The sequence below is a fragment of the Rosa chinensis genome, chromosome 4 (genome assembly GCF_002994745.2).
Source record: "Rosa chinensis cultivar Old Blush chromosome 4, RchiOBHm-V2, whole genome shotgun sequence".
NCBI classification, from domain to species: domain Eukaryota; kingdom Viridiplantae; phylum Streptophyta; class Magnoliopsida; order Rosales; family Rosaceae; genus Rosa; species Rosa chinensis.
Genome location: NC_037091.1, coordinates 5,501,359 through 5,520,581, shown reverse-complemented (window position 1 = coordinate 5,520,581; position 19,223 = coordinate 5,501,359). Strand labels below are relative to the sequence as shown.

The 19,223-nt window shown below is 37.8% G+C and overlaps 1 protein-coding gene across 2 annotated transcripts; it reads left to right on the top strand.

Moving 5' to 3' along the window:
- The first annotated feature begins 9,270 nt into the window (after positions 1–9,270).
- On the top strand, positions 9,271–11,345 carry LOC112200322 (UPF0481 protein At3g47200). 2 transcript variants are annotated; one of them, XM_040518926.1, is made up of 2 exons: positions 9,271–9,519; positions 9,633–11,345. In XM_040518926.1, exon 2 carries the CDS (start codon positions 9,676–9,678, stop codon positions 11,152–11,154), a length of 1,479 nt encoding a protein of 492 aa, XP_040374860.1. In that variant the 5' UTR covers positions 9,271–9,519; positions 9,633–9,675; the 3' UTR covers positions 11,155–11,345. The 2 variants fall into 2 exon arrangements, with proteins under 2 accessions (XP_040374860.1, XP_024197115.1); XM_024341347.2 differs by having other exon boundaries at positions 9,272–9,477.
- The last annotated feature ends 7,878 nt before the right edge of the window (positions 11,346–19,223 follow it).

The following is a 19,223-nucleotide window of genomic DNA, read 5'->3' as shown; positions in this document are numbered from 1 at the left end:
ATTTCGATATATTGTTTGTAATTTTTGGAGATCGTATGAGCATGTTATGATTTTTACGGTTTCGGACCGTTTGATGTTTCGATCCGTGAGGATTCGAGCTTCTGATCGACTTGTGGTTTTGGCATATCGATCGTAGAAGTATTCCGGAGACATTGGGTGGTCTCGGATGTGGTTTCGCCTCGATTGGCGTCACTTTGGGGATTTTAGTTCAAAACAGGGGTTTCGGACTTAAATCGTTTATGAATTGTTACTAAGTGGAAACCGATTGTGATTAGGTACTTGACGAGGTATCCTTGAACGATTGTTTTGTGGTGTGGCTGCCTTGTTCTGTATTGAAGACGCAGCAGGAGTTTCGAGGTGAGTAATCTCACAAGGTTCATTATGAACAGAATTACCATTATTGTTTTGGCGTTAATTATTTAACTGCAAACTATAGTTGGTATTAGTAGGCATTCCTGAGCGAATGACTACGTATATATATATTTACGTGAAATATATATATATTCTTGTGGATGATGTGTGATGAATAATATGCATGATGGGTTCATATTATTGTTGAATGAGACTTTTCATAGAAACAATATTGTGGAAAAAGATGTTTTCTATTGTTTGAAAAGCATTGAGTTTGATGTTACATTTTTGAGTCAAGCGTGACTCATTTTAAATGTATTGGTCCTTGTACCAAGGGTCACAGATGGTGAGCAGGGATGGGAAAGCCAGAACTAGATGGTCGTAACGTTTTTAGGTCAGGTGTGACTTACTTAACGTTGACTTGAGACCAGATGGGGTCTGAAAAGCATGGGTCGCAGATGGTGACCAACGGTTGGTTCTAAGACCAGACGGGGTACGAAAACCAAGAGTCACAGACGGTGATAGGTTGCAGATGGTGACCAATGATTTATCTGTGTTATGTGCCTAGTTACCATAGATGTATTGTGGCATTTCTGAGTGAATGATTATGTGTGTACATATATATATTATGAGATATATATATATATACACATGTATTCATGTATTGGTTGCATTTCTGAGTGAATGATTATGTGTGTACATATATATATTATGGGATATATATATATATATATACATATGTATTCATGTATTGGTTGCATTTATGAGTGAATGACTATGTGTGTACATATATATATTATGGGATATATATATACACATACGTATTCATGTATTAGTGGCTTCGTGGTGAATCTGTGTTGATGTGTTGTGTGTCTAGGTTGGACTGATTTGTTGTTGGTACATCATGGGGTTAGTGGAGAGCTATCTGATGCTCATGAGTACGTGTTTCTTTAAAAGAGAGTTTCGGGGATTCTTTCTTTTAAATGTCCTGGGAGGACTTGTGAATCATATTCTATATGTCACATATGGTGACAAGTCGCAGATGGTGACCAATGGTTGATCTGAGACCAGATGGGGTCTGAAGATCATATGTCACAGATGGTGATTGGTCGCAGATGGTGACCAATGGTTGATTCCAAGATTTGATGGGGTCTGAGGATCATATGTCACAGATGGTGACAGGTCGCTGATAGTGACCAAGGCAAGAAATAAGGAATCACGCAGTTAGCCGGGCGAGTGGTTACGATAAGCTAGAGCGCTAGTATGTCTGCTATGGTACCTCATGGATCTAAGTAGGTTACTTATGACTGCTGGGTACGTATTTTGTCCAGGTTGGACTAAGAATCATATGCTATTTGTTGGGTAACGATAGGTATGATTGATGTGCGTATGTGTTTTATCCAGGTTGGATCGATTAATCATATTTGAATTGTGATGTTAACGATTTATATAATTTTGTCACGGTGTGGCTTTTGTGATTTCCTTTTTGGGAAAGAGTATTGTTTTGGGAAGCATGGTATGTTTTCCTTATTCTCGAGTCGAAAGGTTTTCCTCGTGTTTGCGTGAGTTGTGCGGGCTTTTATCCCGTAATTTGGTGTGAGTTATTTTAAGTTACTCATACTGGCTTGCAAAAGCTTACCGGGTTTGTTGTGTGACAACCCGGTGCACTATTCAAACGGTGTAGGGGTTAACCTTGCTGGTCAGGGAAATCGTGGCTGAAGCTGAGTTATCTTGTTGGCAGCAGAACTGGTAGGAAGCAAATTTGATCTGGCTTTGCCATTGTTATGACTTCTGCTTTGTAGTGAACTCTGAGGAGTATTTACGTTTTATTTTGTGATGGCAATTTAATTCGTAAACTTATGTAATATATAACTCTGTTGAGCGAGTGTATATTAACTTGGATTAGTTCAGGGCATCAGTATGTACTTGTTTTAAGGGAAAGATATTCCAGGTATTTGTATTGATGACTGAACGTTCACGCATATATAATTATGGGGTTATATATATATATCGATTTTTATTTGTGTAAAAATCAGGGGCATGACAGATTGGTATCAGAGCGTAAGGTGCATATTTGGTGACAATCAATACTCCTCGAGTGATGGCCCGTCTGCAGCGGATCCCCATCTGATGCTCTTCGGTATTGATATAGTCATTGGGTATGCAGTGAGAGTTGGAATGTGAGTCTTCAGGGTAGTGTTGGCTCAGTGAACAAAGTGTATAGCTTAGAGTAGCTTCTAGGAGTTATAATCTTTTGAGGAGTGAGGGCCTTTAGATTTGACTCTTGTTTACGTAGGGGATAGAATTGTATCTTCTGACGTAGTGATGTGGTTGATTTAGTCATAACGTTGACTCATACTTGTAGTTGGGAGTTGTACAAATGTTAATCACATGTTGCTATGCTCCTTAGGTGACGGATTCACAAGGAAGCAAAGCTAGGGATCGAGGTAGACCCAGAGGCAGGGGTAGGGCCAGAGGTAGGGGCAGGATTCTTCCTCATGTTGAGGAGATGTTTGAGAATGATATCGAGGCATTGAATGTGGAGCTGCCTGTTCCACCCGTGGTGGAAGTTGTGGATGCCACTCGTTTGTCGAGGTTGGCTAAGGAGATTTCGAGGCTGGGAGCAGTTGAAAAAGGGAGTCTGTGTGATGATTGCTATCTATGTGATGACTAGCAATGAATCTATGTGATGATCAATGGGATGACAGCTTGGTAGCGGAGCTGAATTGTTATTAAGTTAACAATAATCGAGAGGACTGCTGTGATGGTCGGGGCTACCTACAGACGTCAGAGTGTGGGATTACGATGACTACTTTGACTTGAATTGTTTGACTTAATGTGACCTCCTGAACTAAATTATATGCAGGGGTTACTATGAATTGTTTTGCTTGTTTTGAATTGTGATTGCCTTGTTTTCTTCTTGATTTGATTGATTATTGGCTTGATTTATCTTGAAGACCATAGTGGTGACGATTGTGCTCTGTGTGAGGATAGAAAGGTGATTCATTGTTTTCACCTTTGATGTCATGTTGATGACAAAGGCTCCTAGTGGGGAGGGAATAAGTGTGGTTTAGGATTCGCCGTAGGGCGTTAGAATGGCATCAAACATTTCTTGAGGAAGTCTTGTTTGATTGAATTTGTGTAATGGAACGCTAGTTAAGAATCTAAGCATGAGGCTGTAGTCACCAGTTGACTTATGTAGGCACGATATGGAAGATTATGGAATTGATGGCCGTAGGTGTGAGCTATGTGTACATCGTGTCTAGGTTGAGGTGACTGATCACAGATGGTGATATATTGAGTCACAGATGGTGACTGATCACAGATGGTGATCGATATTGAGTCACAGGTGGTGACTGATCACAGATGGTGATATATATTGAGTCACAGATGGTGACTGATCACAGATGGTGATCGATATTGAGTCACAGGTGGTGACTGATCACAGATGGTGATATATATTGAGTCACAGATGGTGACTGATCACAGATGGTGATCGATATTGAGTCACAGATGGTGACTGATCACAGATGGTGATATATTGAGTCACACGGTGACTGATCATAGATGGTGATATATTGAGTCACAAATGGTGACTGATCACAGATGGTGATTAATATTGAGTCACAGACGGTGACTGATCACAGATGGTGATATATTGAGTCACAGACGGTGACTGATCACATATGGTGATATATTGAGTCACAGACGGTGACTGATCACAGATGGTGATATATTGAGTCATAGACGGTGACTGATCTCAGATGGTGATCGAGATTGAATCACAGATGGTCACAAATGGTGACAAAGGCATGTTATCGGTAATCACGTCCTTGGCCGGACGAGTGGTTACGATGTCAGTTAGAGTTCTTGTCTGTTGCCATGGTAGTTTATGGGAGTAACGGTCGAGGTTACTGGAGACTCATAAGTATGTAATTATAGGAGAATTCCTTGAGTATTCTTCTTTTATTGTCTAGATGAGACTTGATTTGCTTCTTGATGGTTAAGTTAGCAAATAGAACATTATCACAGTGGTGATTTATGTTGTCCTTTCAGTGGAAAGGATATAGAATGTTAGTAGGAATCATGGTTGCATGGTTTCCTCAAGCTGATGTGTGTGAGGATAAGAAGGTACCTTATCTAATTCTGCTTGTGTGTTAGAATAATGTGTGATAGTTGTGTACTTCTTTCCATGTGTTGTGTTGTGTTGGGTTTTCCCTGTTGTCTAAAGTTAGACTTTGAGTGTGGTTTGTGGGGTGAGGCATCTTTCATTGTTGTGGTAGTAGAGGCCACTTTGATTGTGATTACAATGACAGGTGATGATGTGTGTGCGGGTCAGGCGGGGCCAGACCATAGCTTGATTTTGTGTTTCCAGGTTGGGTAGACACTTATTAAGTTGTGATGCATAGGTTCGAGGTGAGTTGAAATGAAGGTTTCATTTTCAATTCTTGTAATGCAAGGTTTGCATTATTGACGATATGATGTAGATACTGTTGTGATAACAGGATTCTGGACTCTTTTGTGATCTGTGTGTAGTGCTGCAGTCACAGAGTCTTTGTTGGATAGTGTACGAGGATGAGATCCATGAAATGATTGGGTTACCACCGAGCGGTGTGGTAAAGATTCCTAGTGCTGTGATACTAGGTAGGGTACATGTATCTGTTGTTGATCTAGGTATGTTGTACAGTGAGACAAGAACAGGTTGTTGAGGAATGAGAATAATGTGGGGATGATTTATCCGTACTTGTTGGAGTTGTACGTTTAAATTTCGGGACGAAATTTCTTTAAGGGGGGTAGAATGTGATGCCCCAGAAATTCGTATTTATTTTCCGAGGATTTTCCGGAATTTAAATTATGGGTATCGGACGATTTCGTGGCTCGTGGACGGAGCGGAAGTGTTTCGGACGAATTTTTATTCGTAAAGTGTGGAATTAGGGGGGTTTCAAGGTTGACTTTTGATACGTTGAGATTCTCCAAAAACTTCCTTCACGAAAGTTGTAGAGCGCGTCGATACGAGTTCGTGTATATGTGGAACGTGGAAATCGGAGTTTGTATGAGGAAGTTATGGCCGTCGGAAAAAGTTTCCATTTTAGTATATATGGGATTTTTCCGGAAAATTATTCATAAAATCAGATTTCCATTTTGGGAAGGATTTTTTCTCTCTCCTCTCCCCCGAGTTTTCCCGAGCAGCCATCTTCGCCGAGCTCGTTCTCCCTCCTCCGGCCACCAATCGACGAGATTCTTCTTCCTATCTCTTCGCCTCACTCCCATCTAGCACCCTGTGAAGTTTCACTATGTGGGTAGACCTGTGCACGACGCTACAAGGCCGAGAAGTCGCACGGTGGAGCTGCAAATCGCCTTGATCAGAGTCGGAGATTCCGGCCACCTTTGCCAGTGTTTCTTGAGGGCTTTTGAAGCCCATAAGACGTTGATGCTTCTCCCAAAGCGGCTTGGGACGATTTCACTTGTGGAGGACGAATCGAAGCTTTGAAATTCTAGGGTTCATCGAATTTCAGATGTTGCGAGGTAAATTCTGGCCAAACGGCTATGATTTAGACTTTGTGTTAGTTATGAAAGTTTAAATTGGAGTTGAGATGAAGAACTTTGGTGTTGGGAGTTTTGTCAAATTCTGACTTTGGTCCGGCGGCGGTGCCGCCACTGTGGTGGTGTTTTCCGGCGGTTTCCGGCCACCTCAGGGATAGTTTCTATTCTTGAGTTCGATCTACTCGTCGATACGAGCATTTCGATATATTGTTTGTAATTTTTGGAGATCGTATGAGCATGTTATGATTTTTACGGTTTCGGACCGTTTGATGTTTCGATCCGTGAGGATTCGAGCTTCCGATCGACTTGTGGTTTTGGCATATCGATCGTAGAAGTATTCCGGAGACATTGGGGTTTCGCCTCGATTGGCGTCACTTTGGGGATTTTAGTTCAAAACAGGGGTTTTGGACTTAAATCGTTTATGAATTGTTACTAAGTGGAAACCGATTGTGATTAGGTACTTGACGAGGTATCCCTGAACGATTGTTTTGTGGTGTGGCTGCCTTGTTCTGTATTGCAGACGCAGCAGGAGTTTCGAGGTGAGTAATCTCACAAGGTTCATTATGAACAGAATTACCATTATTGTTTTGGCGTTAATTATTTAACTGCAAACTATAGTTGGTATTAGTAGGCATTCCTGAGCGAATGACTACGTATATATATATTTACGTGAAATATATATATATTCTTGTGGATGATGTGTGATGAATAATATGCATGATGGGTTCATATTATTGTTGAATGGGACTTTTCATAGAAACAATATTGTGGAAAAAGATGTTTTCTATTGTTTGAAAAGCATTGAGTTTGATGTTACATTTTTGAGTCAAGCGTGACTTATTTTAAATGTATTGGTCCTTGTACCAAGGGTCACAGATGGTGAGCAGGGATGGGAAAGCCAGAACTAGATGGTCGTAACGTTTTTAGGTCAGGTGTGACTTACTTAACGTTGACTTGAGACCAGATGGGGTCTGAAAAGCATGGGTCGCAGATGGTGACCAACGGTTGGTTCTAAGACCAGACGGGGTATGAAAACCAAGAGTCACAGACGGTGATAGGTTGCAGATGGTGACCAATGATTTATCTGTGTTATGTGCCTAGTTACCATAGATGTATTGTGGCATTTCTGAGTGAATGATTATGTGTGTACATATATATATTATGAGATATATATATATACACATGTATTCATGTATTGGTTGCATTTCTGAGTGAATGATTATGTGTGTACATATATATATTATGGGATATATATATATATACATATGTATTCATGTATTTGTTGCATTTATGAGTGAATGACTATGTGTGTACATATATATATTATGGGATATATATATATACACATACGTATTCATGTATTAGTGGCTTCGTGGTGAATCTGTGTTGATGTGTTGTGTGTCTAGGTTGGACTGATTTGTTGTTGGTACATCATGGGGTTAGTGGAGAGCTATCTGATGCTCATGAGTACGTGTTTCTTTAAAAGAGAGTTTCGGGGATTCTTTCTTTTAAATGTCCTGGGAGGACTTGTGAATCATATTCTATATGTCACATATGGTGACAAGTCGCAGATGGTGACCAATGGTTAATTCCAAGATTTGATGGGGTCTGAGGATCATATGTCACAGATGGTGACAGATCGCTGATAGTGACTAAGGCAAGAAATAAGGAATCACGCAGTTAGCCGGGCGAGTGGTTACGATAAGCTAGAGCGCTAGTATGTCTGCCATGGTACCTCATGGATCTAAGTAGGTTACTTATGACTCCTGGGTACGTATTTTATCCAGGTTGGACTAAGAATCATATGCTATTTGTTGGGTAACGATAGGTATGATTGATGTGCGTATGTGTTTTATCCAGGTTGGATCGATTAATCATATTTGAATTGTGATGTTAACGATTTATATGATTTTGTCACGGTGTGGCTTTTGTGATTTCCTTTTTGGGAAAGAGTATTGTTTTGGGAAGCATGGTATGTTTTCCTTATTCTCGAGTCGAAAGGTTTTCCTCGTGTTGGCGTGAGTTGTGCGGGCTTTTATCTCGTAATTTGGTGTGAGTTATTTTGAGTTACTCATACGGGCTTGCAAAAGCTTACCGGGTTTGTTGTGTGACAACCCGGTGCACTATTCAAACGGTGTAGGGGTTAACCTTGCAGGTCAGGGAAATCGTGGCTGAAGCTAAGTTATCTTGTTGGCAGCAGAACTAGTAGCAAGCAAATTTGATCTGGCTTTGCCATTGTTATGACTTCTGCTTTATAGTGAACTCTGAGGAGTATTTACGTTTTATTTTGTGATGGCAACTTAATTCGTAAACTTATTTAATATATAACTCTGTTGAGCGAGTGTATATTAACTTGGATTAGTTCAGGGCATCAGTATGTACTTGTTTTAAGGGAAAGATGTTCCAGGTATTTGTATTGATGACTGAACGTTCACGCATATATAATTATGGGGTTATATATATCGATTTTTATTTGTGTAAAAATCAGGGGCGTGACAAATGTAATCCTCCAACACAAATTGACAAAGATCATCACCGTCAAAGAGAGAAGAACAATGAAAATGCGGACATCAATGTTATTTTTTTTTATTATTGAAGAGTCTAGAAAGAAGGAGGAAGCTCTGCCAATCAGATTGAAAAAAATTTAGGTGATATTTTTTTTATTTTTTTGAAAGGAGGTGATATTATTATTTTTTTGATGAAGAAGAATTTGCAGGTGATATTTTAAAATGTGATTAAGCTAACATTAATCAATATGGACCAGCCTAGTAGGCCATTTTTTTTTTTTTTTTTTTTTTGAGAAGAATTAATTGCATATATTAAGCAACAGATAAAGTTTACATCATCATTAAGTAGGCCATTAGGGTACGAAACAATTGTCCCACATATTCAATGATTCTGATTGCACTTGACATTATCACGTGTTCTTTGAACCGCCACCTAAATTTTTGATCTGAACAGGTGGCATTTGCCTTTGTGATCATTTTTGTTCCCTCGTGCGTCACAACCCAACGTCACTTGCCACTTTTCCATGCTATGATAGTAGTGTGATTAATATTGATGGCCCTACCAACTTCTTAAAAAAGAATTTGATAGCCCTACCAATTAATTTTTTTTATGAAACTGGATTTTTTTACACAGACAACCTGCAAAAATAATTAAAAAAAAATCTCTAAATTATTATGAAAGTTACGGTGCTAGTGCTGGTCAATAATTTTTTTACGATCACATCAGTAAAATTTTTAACACAGACAATCGGCTTAGAATATAGTTTCTAGTACAGAAGAGTAATTAATTCGACTATTAAAGAAGCAGACTTTTAGTCACGTTTTCGAGGCCTTCGCAGCTGCATGTATTGATCAACTTAACTTCAATTATTCAATGCCTAACTAAACAACAGATACTTACAACAACTTCCTCATCAGTCTAGAATTAATTTGTAGATCCATCCATCCTGTTATAAAAGGAACTGGTTTGCTGCAAAAGCCACTCTAACCCAAACCAAACCCAATCAATATCTATAGATTCCCCTCCTCACCACTGATCTACTGCAAAGTTCTCTCTCAACCCTTCCTCGGCTAGGTACAGTATATAGTAATGTTTTCTTTTTTCATTGCTAGCTAGGTATGGTGTATATATACTCATTACATGCAATTTGTATTTTATTAATTTCGTTTTCATTTCTACATAATTTGATTATATGCTCCATTAATTGCAACTTGTTTCAACCTTTTCAGGAGATCCAACTGATTAGTTGGGGATTGATCAGTAATAGCACTCATGTCCGCAAATCATAGAAGTGGTAGAGATCATACAGTTATCGATATTATCGATGACCTCGAGAAAAGCAAGAAATGCAAGAAATGCATCTTCAGAGTTCCTAACGTGCTCTGGAGACAAAATCCAGCAGCATATACACCTGACGTTGTATCAATCGGACCTTTTCATAGTTATCGAGGCAAGGAGGAAGGTAAAGGAGGCAAAGAAGGCAATGGCGAAAAATATTTCCAACTCATGGAACGAGTGAAAGCTAGCTATTTGAAAGAAATTCTCATGGGTATGAAGAAAACTTTGAAAGAGTTGACTGCAGAAGTCATTAAGCTCTCAGATCAAAAGAATGAAGGCGAATTTGATCAACGAGCGCGTGCTTTTTATGCAGAACCACTTGATGATCATATTTCCTCTGAAGAGTTCATCAAGATGATGATAGTTGACGGTTGCTTCCTAATTCAACTGTTTCGGAAGTGTAACGATCCGAAACTCAGGGCCTTTGATGACCCAGTGTTCAACATGGACTGTATGTTTCATTTCCTATGCCATGACATTTTGCTCCTAGAAAATCAATTACCTTGGTTTGTTATCCACAGTTTGTATAGCCTTATCATTGAAGAATACCCTAATCAAGCCTTCCTCTCTACTCTCATCCTTGAAGCCTTCAGCATGCTACCATCATTGAAGCAAAGTTGCTCATCTTATAATAAGCATCTCCGCAGAAACAAGTGTTTTTGTGATGCTGATTATCTGCACATACTTGATCTGGTAAGAAATTCCATAGTAATTCCATCAGGGACCAAAGCGGCTGGAAAAGAATCTATGTCCAACCCTGAAAAACATGAAGTTGACTCTGGGAACAAACACGAGAGAAACAATAAAGTTGTTCATGAAGCTACCATTGACCCAGATTCACATCAAATTCGTACGGCAACCGCTCTCTCAAAGGCAGATATTAAATTCGAAAGCGTAGAAAAGGAGAGCATAATGGACATCCATTTCGAAACGGGCGGGTGTTTCAGGAATGGGATTCTTAAGATTCCACTGCTAAACGTTGGAATGTCATCGGAAACATTATTCAGGAACCTCATTGCAATCGAGCAATGCTACCATGGTTATTCAAACGACGTTACATCTTATGCCATCTTTATGGATAACCTCATCTCTTCAAAGGAAGATATGGAATTACTTTGCAAGCAAAAAGTAATAGGTAACTTGATGAGTGACGAAGATGGTTGTAAGTTCTTCAGCAACCTTTACAAGGACATCCCGCACAACAAATTCTCGCACAACAAATTCTACTATAGTGCTCTTTGCAAGCAGGTGAATGATCGTTACCAACTGAGACGGTATACATGGTTGGCTTTACTCAAGATTGAAAAGTTTTCTAACCCCTGGAGACTTTTGGCTTTTGGGATAGCTATTATCGCTTTGTTTCTCACCTCGTGGAGCTCGGCGAACAACATTCGGGTGAACTGGCATAAGTGAAGTTTACTGGCTAAGCTAGTTATTCTCAATTGCATGCGTTTCTCACTTTCTTTGTGTGTGGCTGTCGTTGTTTTTGAGATATTTGAATGTGCCTCTTATATATGTCATTTAAATTACGTTGACGGTATTGTTTCGATGGATGTGTCATTGTACCTCTACATTTTTTTTTTTTGGTAAATCATTGTACCTCTACTTGCATCTTCATAAAATCATAAGAATTATAATTTCTGAAAATGAATTCTATTGCTTTTTCTCTCTTTGAAAGAAAAACTTTAATGAAGTGAGGGAAAGACCAACCATACTTTAATAAAGCTTTTGTTTAGGTCCATCAGTAAATTTCAATATTGCAATGACGACATGGACAACACGAGCATCAAGTGGTGATCGAACACTCATGTATATGCATATTTTTCTTCTCTACTTTTACAACCACCCCGAGGATGGTCAAACACATTTCGCAATACAAATAGACCCAAGAGGTGAGGAGTTGTAGAAACAGTAGTAACTTTGCCGACTTGCCAAAGAGTGAGAGAGGGTGAGTTGCCAAACATAAGGTCTTACTATACTGGGTGTATTGTATACTTTGTATTGCCATTCTTTTATTCAAACTCATAGCTCACTGATCCATCAAAAGAAAACTGAAAGGGAGATTCTATTCTCATATTCAAAATTTGACATTTAGACCTCCTCATATAATAGCTAGACATCCAACTTACTTTTATAAATTATCAATATACTATCTACACCTCTCTAATTTTTCCATAATGCCCATCATCCAATAAAATCAATGAAAGTCTTTTTTCTTTTTCTTTTTCTATTCATACCTCCAAAATCAGTAGTTGGATCTCCTTTAATTTTTAAATAATTTACAATCCTATTTGGTTGTCGTCTCTTTTCATGCTGCTTTTGTATCTTTCTCTCTCTCATATACATGTGCATATATGGAGATTTCACAAGCTTTTCAATTTCAATATTGTGAGCAATTTTTTCCCTCTGTTTGCAGAGAACTGTGCCAGCATGGGGTTGTATCGTGCATAATTTTCATGCCAATAATTGATTTGTGGGCATTAACAGAAGTGTGAGGTAAAAATTTTGAGAATATTTTTAAAAACTCAATAAGGAGGTATCTCATCGAGGAGGGGATATCTTTTCAAGGAGGGTATATCTTGTTGAGGACAGGATATCTCATTAAGGAGAAGATATCTCGTCGAGGCCAAGTATAATGGAACCCATCAAGAAAGATTTTGATAAGGTAAATCCTTTTGATCATAGACCGAAACCCATTGAGGAAGATATCAACAAGATGAAAATCCTTCAAGGAAGATCTTGACAAGATAGAATTCTTCAAGAAAAATTTCAATGAGGTGACTAGTGGGCAAGGATTCAAATTTCGGTTTCGGTTTCGATTTCAGTACTTCAAATTTAAGGAAATTTTGGAGAAAGTTTCGATTTCGGTGGAAATTTCGGTTAAAAATAAAGAAATCACATTAATTGCATTTATAAAATGATATTTTTGAATGAAACTTTTTCATAGACTAAACTAATCTATAATAAACCTATTTACAGTGTAACCTCTCTAAAATTATATATTATAATAGAATTTTGATATTTAATATAATAGAATTTTGATATTTAATATGGACGAGTAATTAACTTGTACTGTAGTAGGTTGCTAAATTAGTGTTTTTATCTATGTGTAATTATAATTGTGCTGTATATTGATCATTTGAATGTGATTTACCATTTTTTTTATGGCTGGAACCCAGTGGGAGGCTTGATCGTCACCACTTTTATACTAATAATTTGAAAATTACAACGGGAGCAGGGTGGGGGGTTGGGGGACGTAATACCAAAAATCCGTAAATGAAAATGAACAAATACAAAAAGAAATATAAAAGCTACTATGATGTGGTTTCGATCTAGTTGGTTGAACTGCTTCCATTTAGTATTATACAATACTGCTTCCAAATACATGAATTTTGTAAATGATTTTGGTATTTCATCACATGGGTATTGTATGTGTGTTGATCTCTTCCCACATGCAATCCATATATCGGATGTTGTGAAATTATCCAATATGGTATTTCATTGTATGAACCAAACGACATTTGAGACGAAGCAAAAAGGGAATCATGTTGTGGTTGGAGCATTCAACTTTGTAGTTATGCTTGGAGCATTCAACTTTGTAGCAAATAAAAGAAAAAATGTTTTTTGTTGTATTCAACTTCTTTGCAAAAAATAAAAAAATAAATAATCAAAATTTCATATTTTCTTTAAGACAGTATGAAGTAAAAAATTCATTGTTGGTGAAATACAAATTTCACATAAATTTTAAAGAAATTTCAGACAAAATTTCGGTGTGAATTTTTAAATATATTTTGTGTGTGTAGATATTTCAGAAATTAGAAATTTAGAGGAAAATTCCAGGAAACTCCTGACGGAAATGATATAGCATATGAATTTCGTTTCGGTACTTCAAAATTATGGAAATTTCAATAAAAATTTCAGTAGCTTTGGAGAAATTTGAAATCTTGCCAATAGGGCAATATATAATGAATACCGTGTCTCATTCAAGTACTTAAAGTTCAAAGCAAAATAGAGTACCACTTTCTATATAATTGAATCCTTTTCATTATGTAATTGCTTAATAAGTTAATAGTACCCTCTACGGTAGCCTGAATAACAAAGTAACACAAGGTTAAAAACAATTAAAATGTAACACCTGTTTAACAAAAAATGATATTCAGTAGAGACCAAATATAAATGAAAAAGAAAAATTCACTATCAGTTCCTGAACTTTGGTGGCAAAGTTAATTTGATACTCACACTCACAACTCTATCAATGCGATACCTGAAGTCATATTTTGAAATCGATGACATGCCCCAATCTAATTTCTGTGACGGCTCTGTTAAAAAATTGAAGTGACAAGCATGTGGAGACAAAAAAAAGGTAAATGACCAATTTACCTTTTTATTTCTTTCTTTAAAAAAAAATAATAATAAAAGTTACATAAATTTCAACCATCCATCCATCCATTTTGGATTGCTCTTGACTCCTGTACTTGCTTGTTCAAGTGTGGCCACATGAGCCTTCACACCATTGGAGGGAGTAAAAGAGCTCTTGGATCTGTACTGAAGGCCAATGCTCCAACCTGATCTAACCGTACTCGAAACCAGTGACCACTGCTTCAAATGGCAAGCCCTGGCATCACCGCCGGCTTTGAATTTGATTCTGGCGGGCTTCAAAGTGACAACTTTAGATGCAACAATGGAAGCCATTATTAGAGAATTGAAGTAATGCGAATGGAGGAGCAATCTCTTCAAGTTGACCATATCTTCCTAAGGAGCAATCTCTCTTCTTCTTCTTCTGCTTCCCCTTCTCTTTTCTAAATCAAGCCATATTATGGTCAAATTTCTGGGTTTATTAATCTAAACCACACTAACCACTCGAAGTTCATTGAAGATGGAGTGAACTTGGCCGGAGAGTGTGTCGTCGAACCCAACCCAAACCCGAATCCAACTGATGGTGCCACCAATTTTGTGATGCCCCAAGCTGATGAGCGCGGATCTTGTCAAAGCAGCCAAGTAGTCTGATGCATTGGTTTCGACACTTCCACTGTCTGAGGGAGGTGAGGAAGCTCAGCTCAAGAGGATTATGAAGCATCGGCTCATTTGTGTGTTTCCTCCATCATTGATGCAGTATATACAATATTTGGTTTGAAAGTGCAAGAAGAAGAGATATTGTGAGTTAGGGTGGGAGGTAGTGTTGGGAGTTGCAGAGGGTTGTGAAAAAGAAGAAGAAGAAGGAAAATGGGAGTTGGGAGAGTGAGAGAGAGAGAGTTTTAGAACTCGAACCCGATTTCACCCTAAAACCCGAAACGGGCCTGCGGGGCCCATCTTAGGTAAAGTTATACAAAAAATTTAGCCGAATTTCCCTTAAAAGTGGACTACCCAATTAACAAACCTGGACATAAAAGTTAAACCAACATTATAACAACAACTTATACATTCCAAGTATATCACATTCCGGATAGTAATTCATCTTAGTACAACCACAACATCCATATTCTCAAGTACTTAACATTCTCCCAGCTTAGGTTTGGTTATCAGAGCAATTCTATAAAATTAAGCCAATATAATATAGGAGTAGGTTAAGTAATAACCTACAATCAAAACAAAGTGGTGGATCTTATAACTCAACGCATTTACACTCGACCTCGGAAAATTTGAAATCTGAGAAGTTGAAGAACCGAAAAGCCCAGGAAAAAACATTTAAAAACTGTTAGAGTGAGTGGACGAAAATAAAGGAACTAACTAAGAAATTAAAATAAGGTGAATGCTTTCCCATTTTTTTATCTTTAAATCCGACATGCAGTACAATTAAATAATCATTTAAATTCATCCTTTCTAAAGTCAACAGCTCAAGTACAAAAACATTCGATGACTAGAGGGTACTGCCGTCTAGTCATCTCATGTCATCTGAAGGGTATTGTTGACTAGATAATGCATCGGAGGGTACTGCCGACCGAAATCTAGGAGGCGGTGGTTAGAGGGTACTGCCGACTAACCACAAATAGTTAGAGGGTACTGCGACTAACTACCTCATGCCATCTAGAGGGTACTACCAACCAGATGAAGCAATGGAGGGTACTGCCGACCGAAATTTATATTCTAGAGGCTACTGCCGACCAGTATATTTTCAGGAGAGTACTGCTGACCAAACTATTACCTGTAGGGTACTGCCAACCAGGTAATGCATGCATGCAACAACACAACATATACAAATGTCTCCTAATCATGTCATGCTGAAAAACTCAATTTTTCGATAAACGATAAAATCATAATGATTCAAATATATTAAATCTCGAAATAAATTCATGCTCGAAAATCAGTGCTGCATACATAATTTAATTAAAATCAAATGTCCACTCACTGGCAAGCTTCACAACTATGCCCGCTGCCTGTTGGGATCTTCCTCACTCAAGGGCTCACTATGTACTGTACATGTTGGCAGCGAATAAATAATAAAAGGAAAAAAATTTAAAATCGATAAATACTTTAAAAATTAATAAACCCAATTCACTTATAATTTCCCCTAAACCCGGCCTTTGCAATTTAGGAACCTTAATACCCGTAATTCAAGATTCTCGTCGATTTAACATTTCCCAATCCTCTTTTGACATTCTCCAATCCTCTAAGGATAACAACCAAACTCAAATTCACAACATGAAAATAAATAACTAATAGTCTCATTATTAACACTCTCTGATCAATATCTAAAAATTCGAATCTCGTACAATAAAGTTGTGACGCCCCAAACTAGTTGGAGGTGAGATTTGGTACCTAACGCCTAATTCGTAGTGTCAACGATAGAAAAGTAAAACCAAAATAAAAACAATACCAAATACATTTTCAGAAATCGTCAAAATGTAACATTTGAAATAACAAAACTCAATTAAAGAGAAATTACATCTCGCTCTCAAATCTAACTCGCTCTTGTCTTCTATAATCCTTTTCAATTCTCACAAATAGAAATAACGTCTCGCTTAGTCTTCTCGATAAAAGTGCCAAACGCCCTGAACAAAGTAAAATCTATAGTAGTGAGCTTTCGCTTAGTAGGGCCAAACCTCTTTAGGTTATTCTTAACTACGTTACACAAACAAATTATCAACCAATTCTTTATTAACAATAATAAATGATGCATGTATGTCAAATTATGAACTTCACTTAAGTACCTGTTAGTCCATATCTTATAAACAAGAGAGCCTACAGGTCCTATACCTTGCATTTTACCTACCGAGGGGTGGCCCTAGATGTTTCAAACATATGATCTAACAACCTATTACAACCAATAAGAACTTAATCCACATATCCCTTTTGTTAGTCATCTTGTTTGCTCATGATCTTCAGACCGGAAACCCGATGAGATCTTTTTATCAACACTCTTGGTTGAAAAGGCATACTTTCCCTCAATGTGCACTTGTGGGCTGAACATAGATCCTGAACACCTCATGACGTCAAACTCAACTACACAAAAAGATTCATTTCTTTTCAATCTCATTTCGATCTCAACATCAAACTCTCACATATTTCCACATACACCACTTTCAAATACATACTCTTAATTCCTCTCTATGCATTATGTATGCCAATTTGAATACCAAAACTAGTAATTTGATAACCAACACATGCTTTTAGAGAAAGCGATAACATTTTAACAAGTAACTAATCAACTATACAAAGCGATAACATCCGAGAGTTAAGTCAAGCAATGACACACAATTCACCGATTTCCATTATAATGCTATTTAACATTTTAAATAGAAAAGGTTCCTTGAGAGACCCTACCTGGAATCCAAGCTTTACTTTAGATGCTGCTCAAAGTTTATAACACTGCAACTCGCATTTTGAAATCCGTATCTTTCTGCTTTTAGGACTGCTGATAATCATTCAATCGTTGAATCGAATCCTTATTCAATTGCAGTCACCGAAGTACTTCAAATAATACGATTAATTAGTCTGAAATAGAAAGCATTCAAATCCTCAAATTACTAACACCCAAATCCTCAAAAATTTACTATATCAAAGTAATCGTCATTCAGAACTATATTCATTACCAACTTCTTCATAACCTCGATACGCTCCGTCAACTATCCACAAAGGATCGTGCTTCAAAATGTGATGCTTCCCATTGCTCGTAAGGATTGCTAGTAATCATTCGATACTCATGTCGAAAAGTAATTATTTTCTCCTTGTCGATTACTTTGGATAGCCAATATTGAATAAAGATATGTACTATTTTCATACTCTCTAGACAACTCTGTTTAACCTTCCGATCACCAAACTTCTCCATGTTCAATATTTCAAATTTCATTCAATCATAATCACTTCAATTTGTTCTTTGGACTGCATCAAGGTTGGAAATCAACAAAGGAAGACCAAACAAATCAATAACAACATAGTTCCAATACTACTAGAACAATAGTACTAGAGCACAATACCAACACTACTTCAATCGCTCTAGAATTCCATTTAAATCTTCAATTAATTAGGCTACCAAGGAACAAAGTGACGATCAAAACCATTAGAAACGGCCAAAAAGACCAAATCACCGCCGTGCACAGTAGCCATACACGGTAGCTGACGTGCCCAAAATATCAAAACCTTCAAATCTCAACCAAATTCAATTTCAATTATACTGAGAGGTAGAGCTCGACAAGTACACGAACTTTGATACTTGAGTTGAAACCAAAGGTCGTCGGAAAACATGGAAACTCGCCGGAAAACTAAAACATCTTCTCCTCTTCGATTCTCTATTTTGGCTCATCATCTCAGCAAACCAACACCATAGAAACGTTGCTGACGTCGAGAGGAAGCTTCTGATATAGGTTTGACACCATGACTCGGCCGGAATCAAAGAATTTGCCAGTGAACCTGAGAAGCTTTCAGGCTTCTTCCTACCTCTATCGCCGATCGTTCGGAGCAGGGAATACTGGGCTCTGATTCGCGACGCCGGTCTGACGTTGTCAGGTGGCCATAAACTGGAGAATAGGTCAGGTTGTGTCGCCGGAAGGAAACTGGTCGAGACCAAGTCTATCTGGGCTGTGATCTCCTGCTTCTCGAGCTGATCCAACTTATATATAGTCAAATCTGACGGATGAGATCAAACGGTAATTAAAATGGATGCTCCAGATTAAACTGCCTCTAATTTCTATTTTTAATTATATATTTTTGGATAATACCAACTTCAAAAAAAAAAAAAAATCTCGGGTGTTCGAAAAATCATCCAAAAGTTCCTGCGAACTCGTAACGACGTCTAATTTAATCCTACAGCTCGAAAGATAAATTTTGACAAACCAAAAATTTGAATAATTTTTTAAAGCTATAAATAGTTTAAAACCAATAGAAACTCAACTAAAAATAGCTCAAAAATTAATTTTCGTTTCAAAAAAAGGAAACCAAAATTCTGAGATCTCACAAAAGTGTGGCACTCAAAATCACTAACTAAAATTTTTAAATCAAAATAGAGGTTTTAACACAACTGCACGCGCCACCACCAGTGGCGAGGT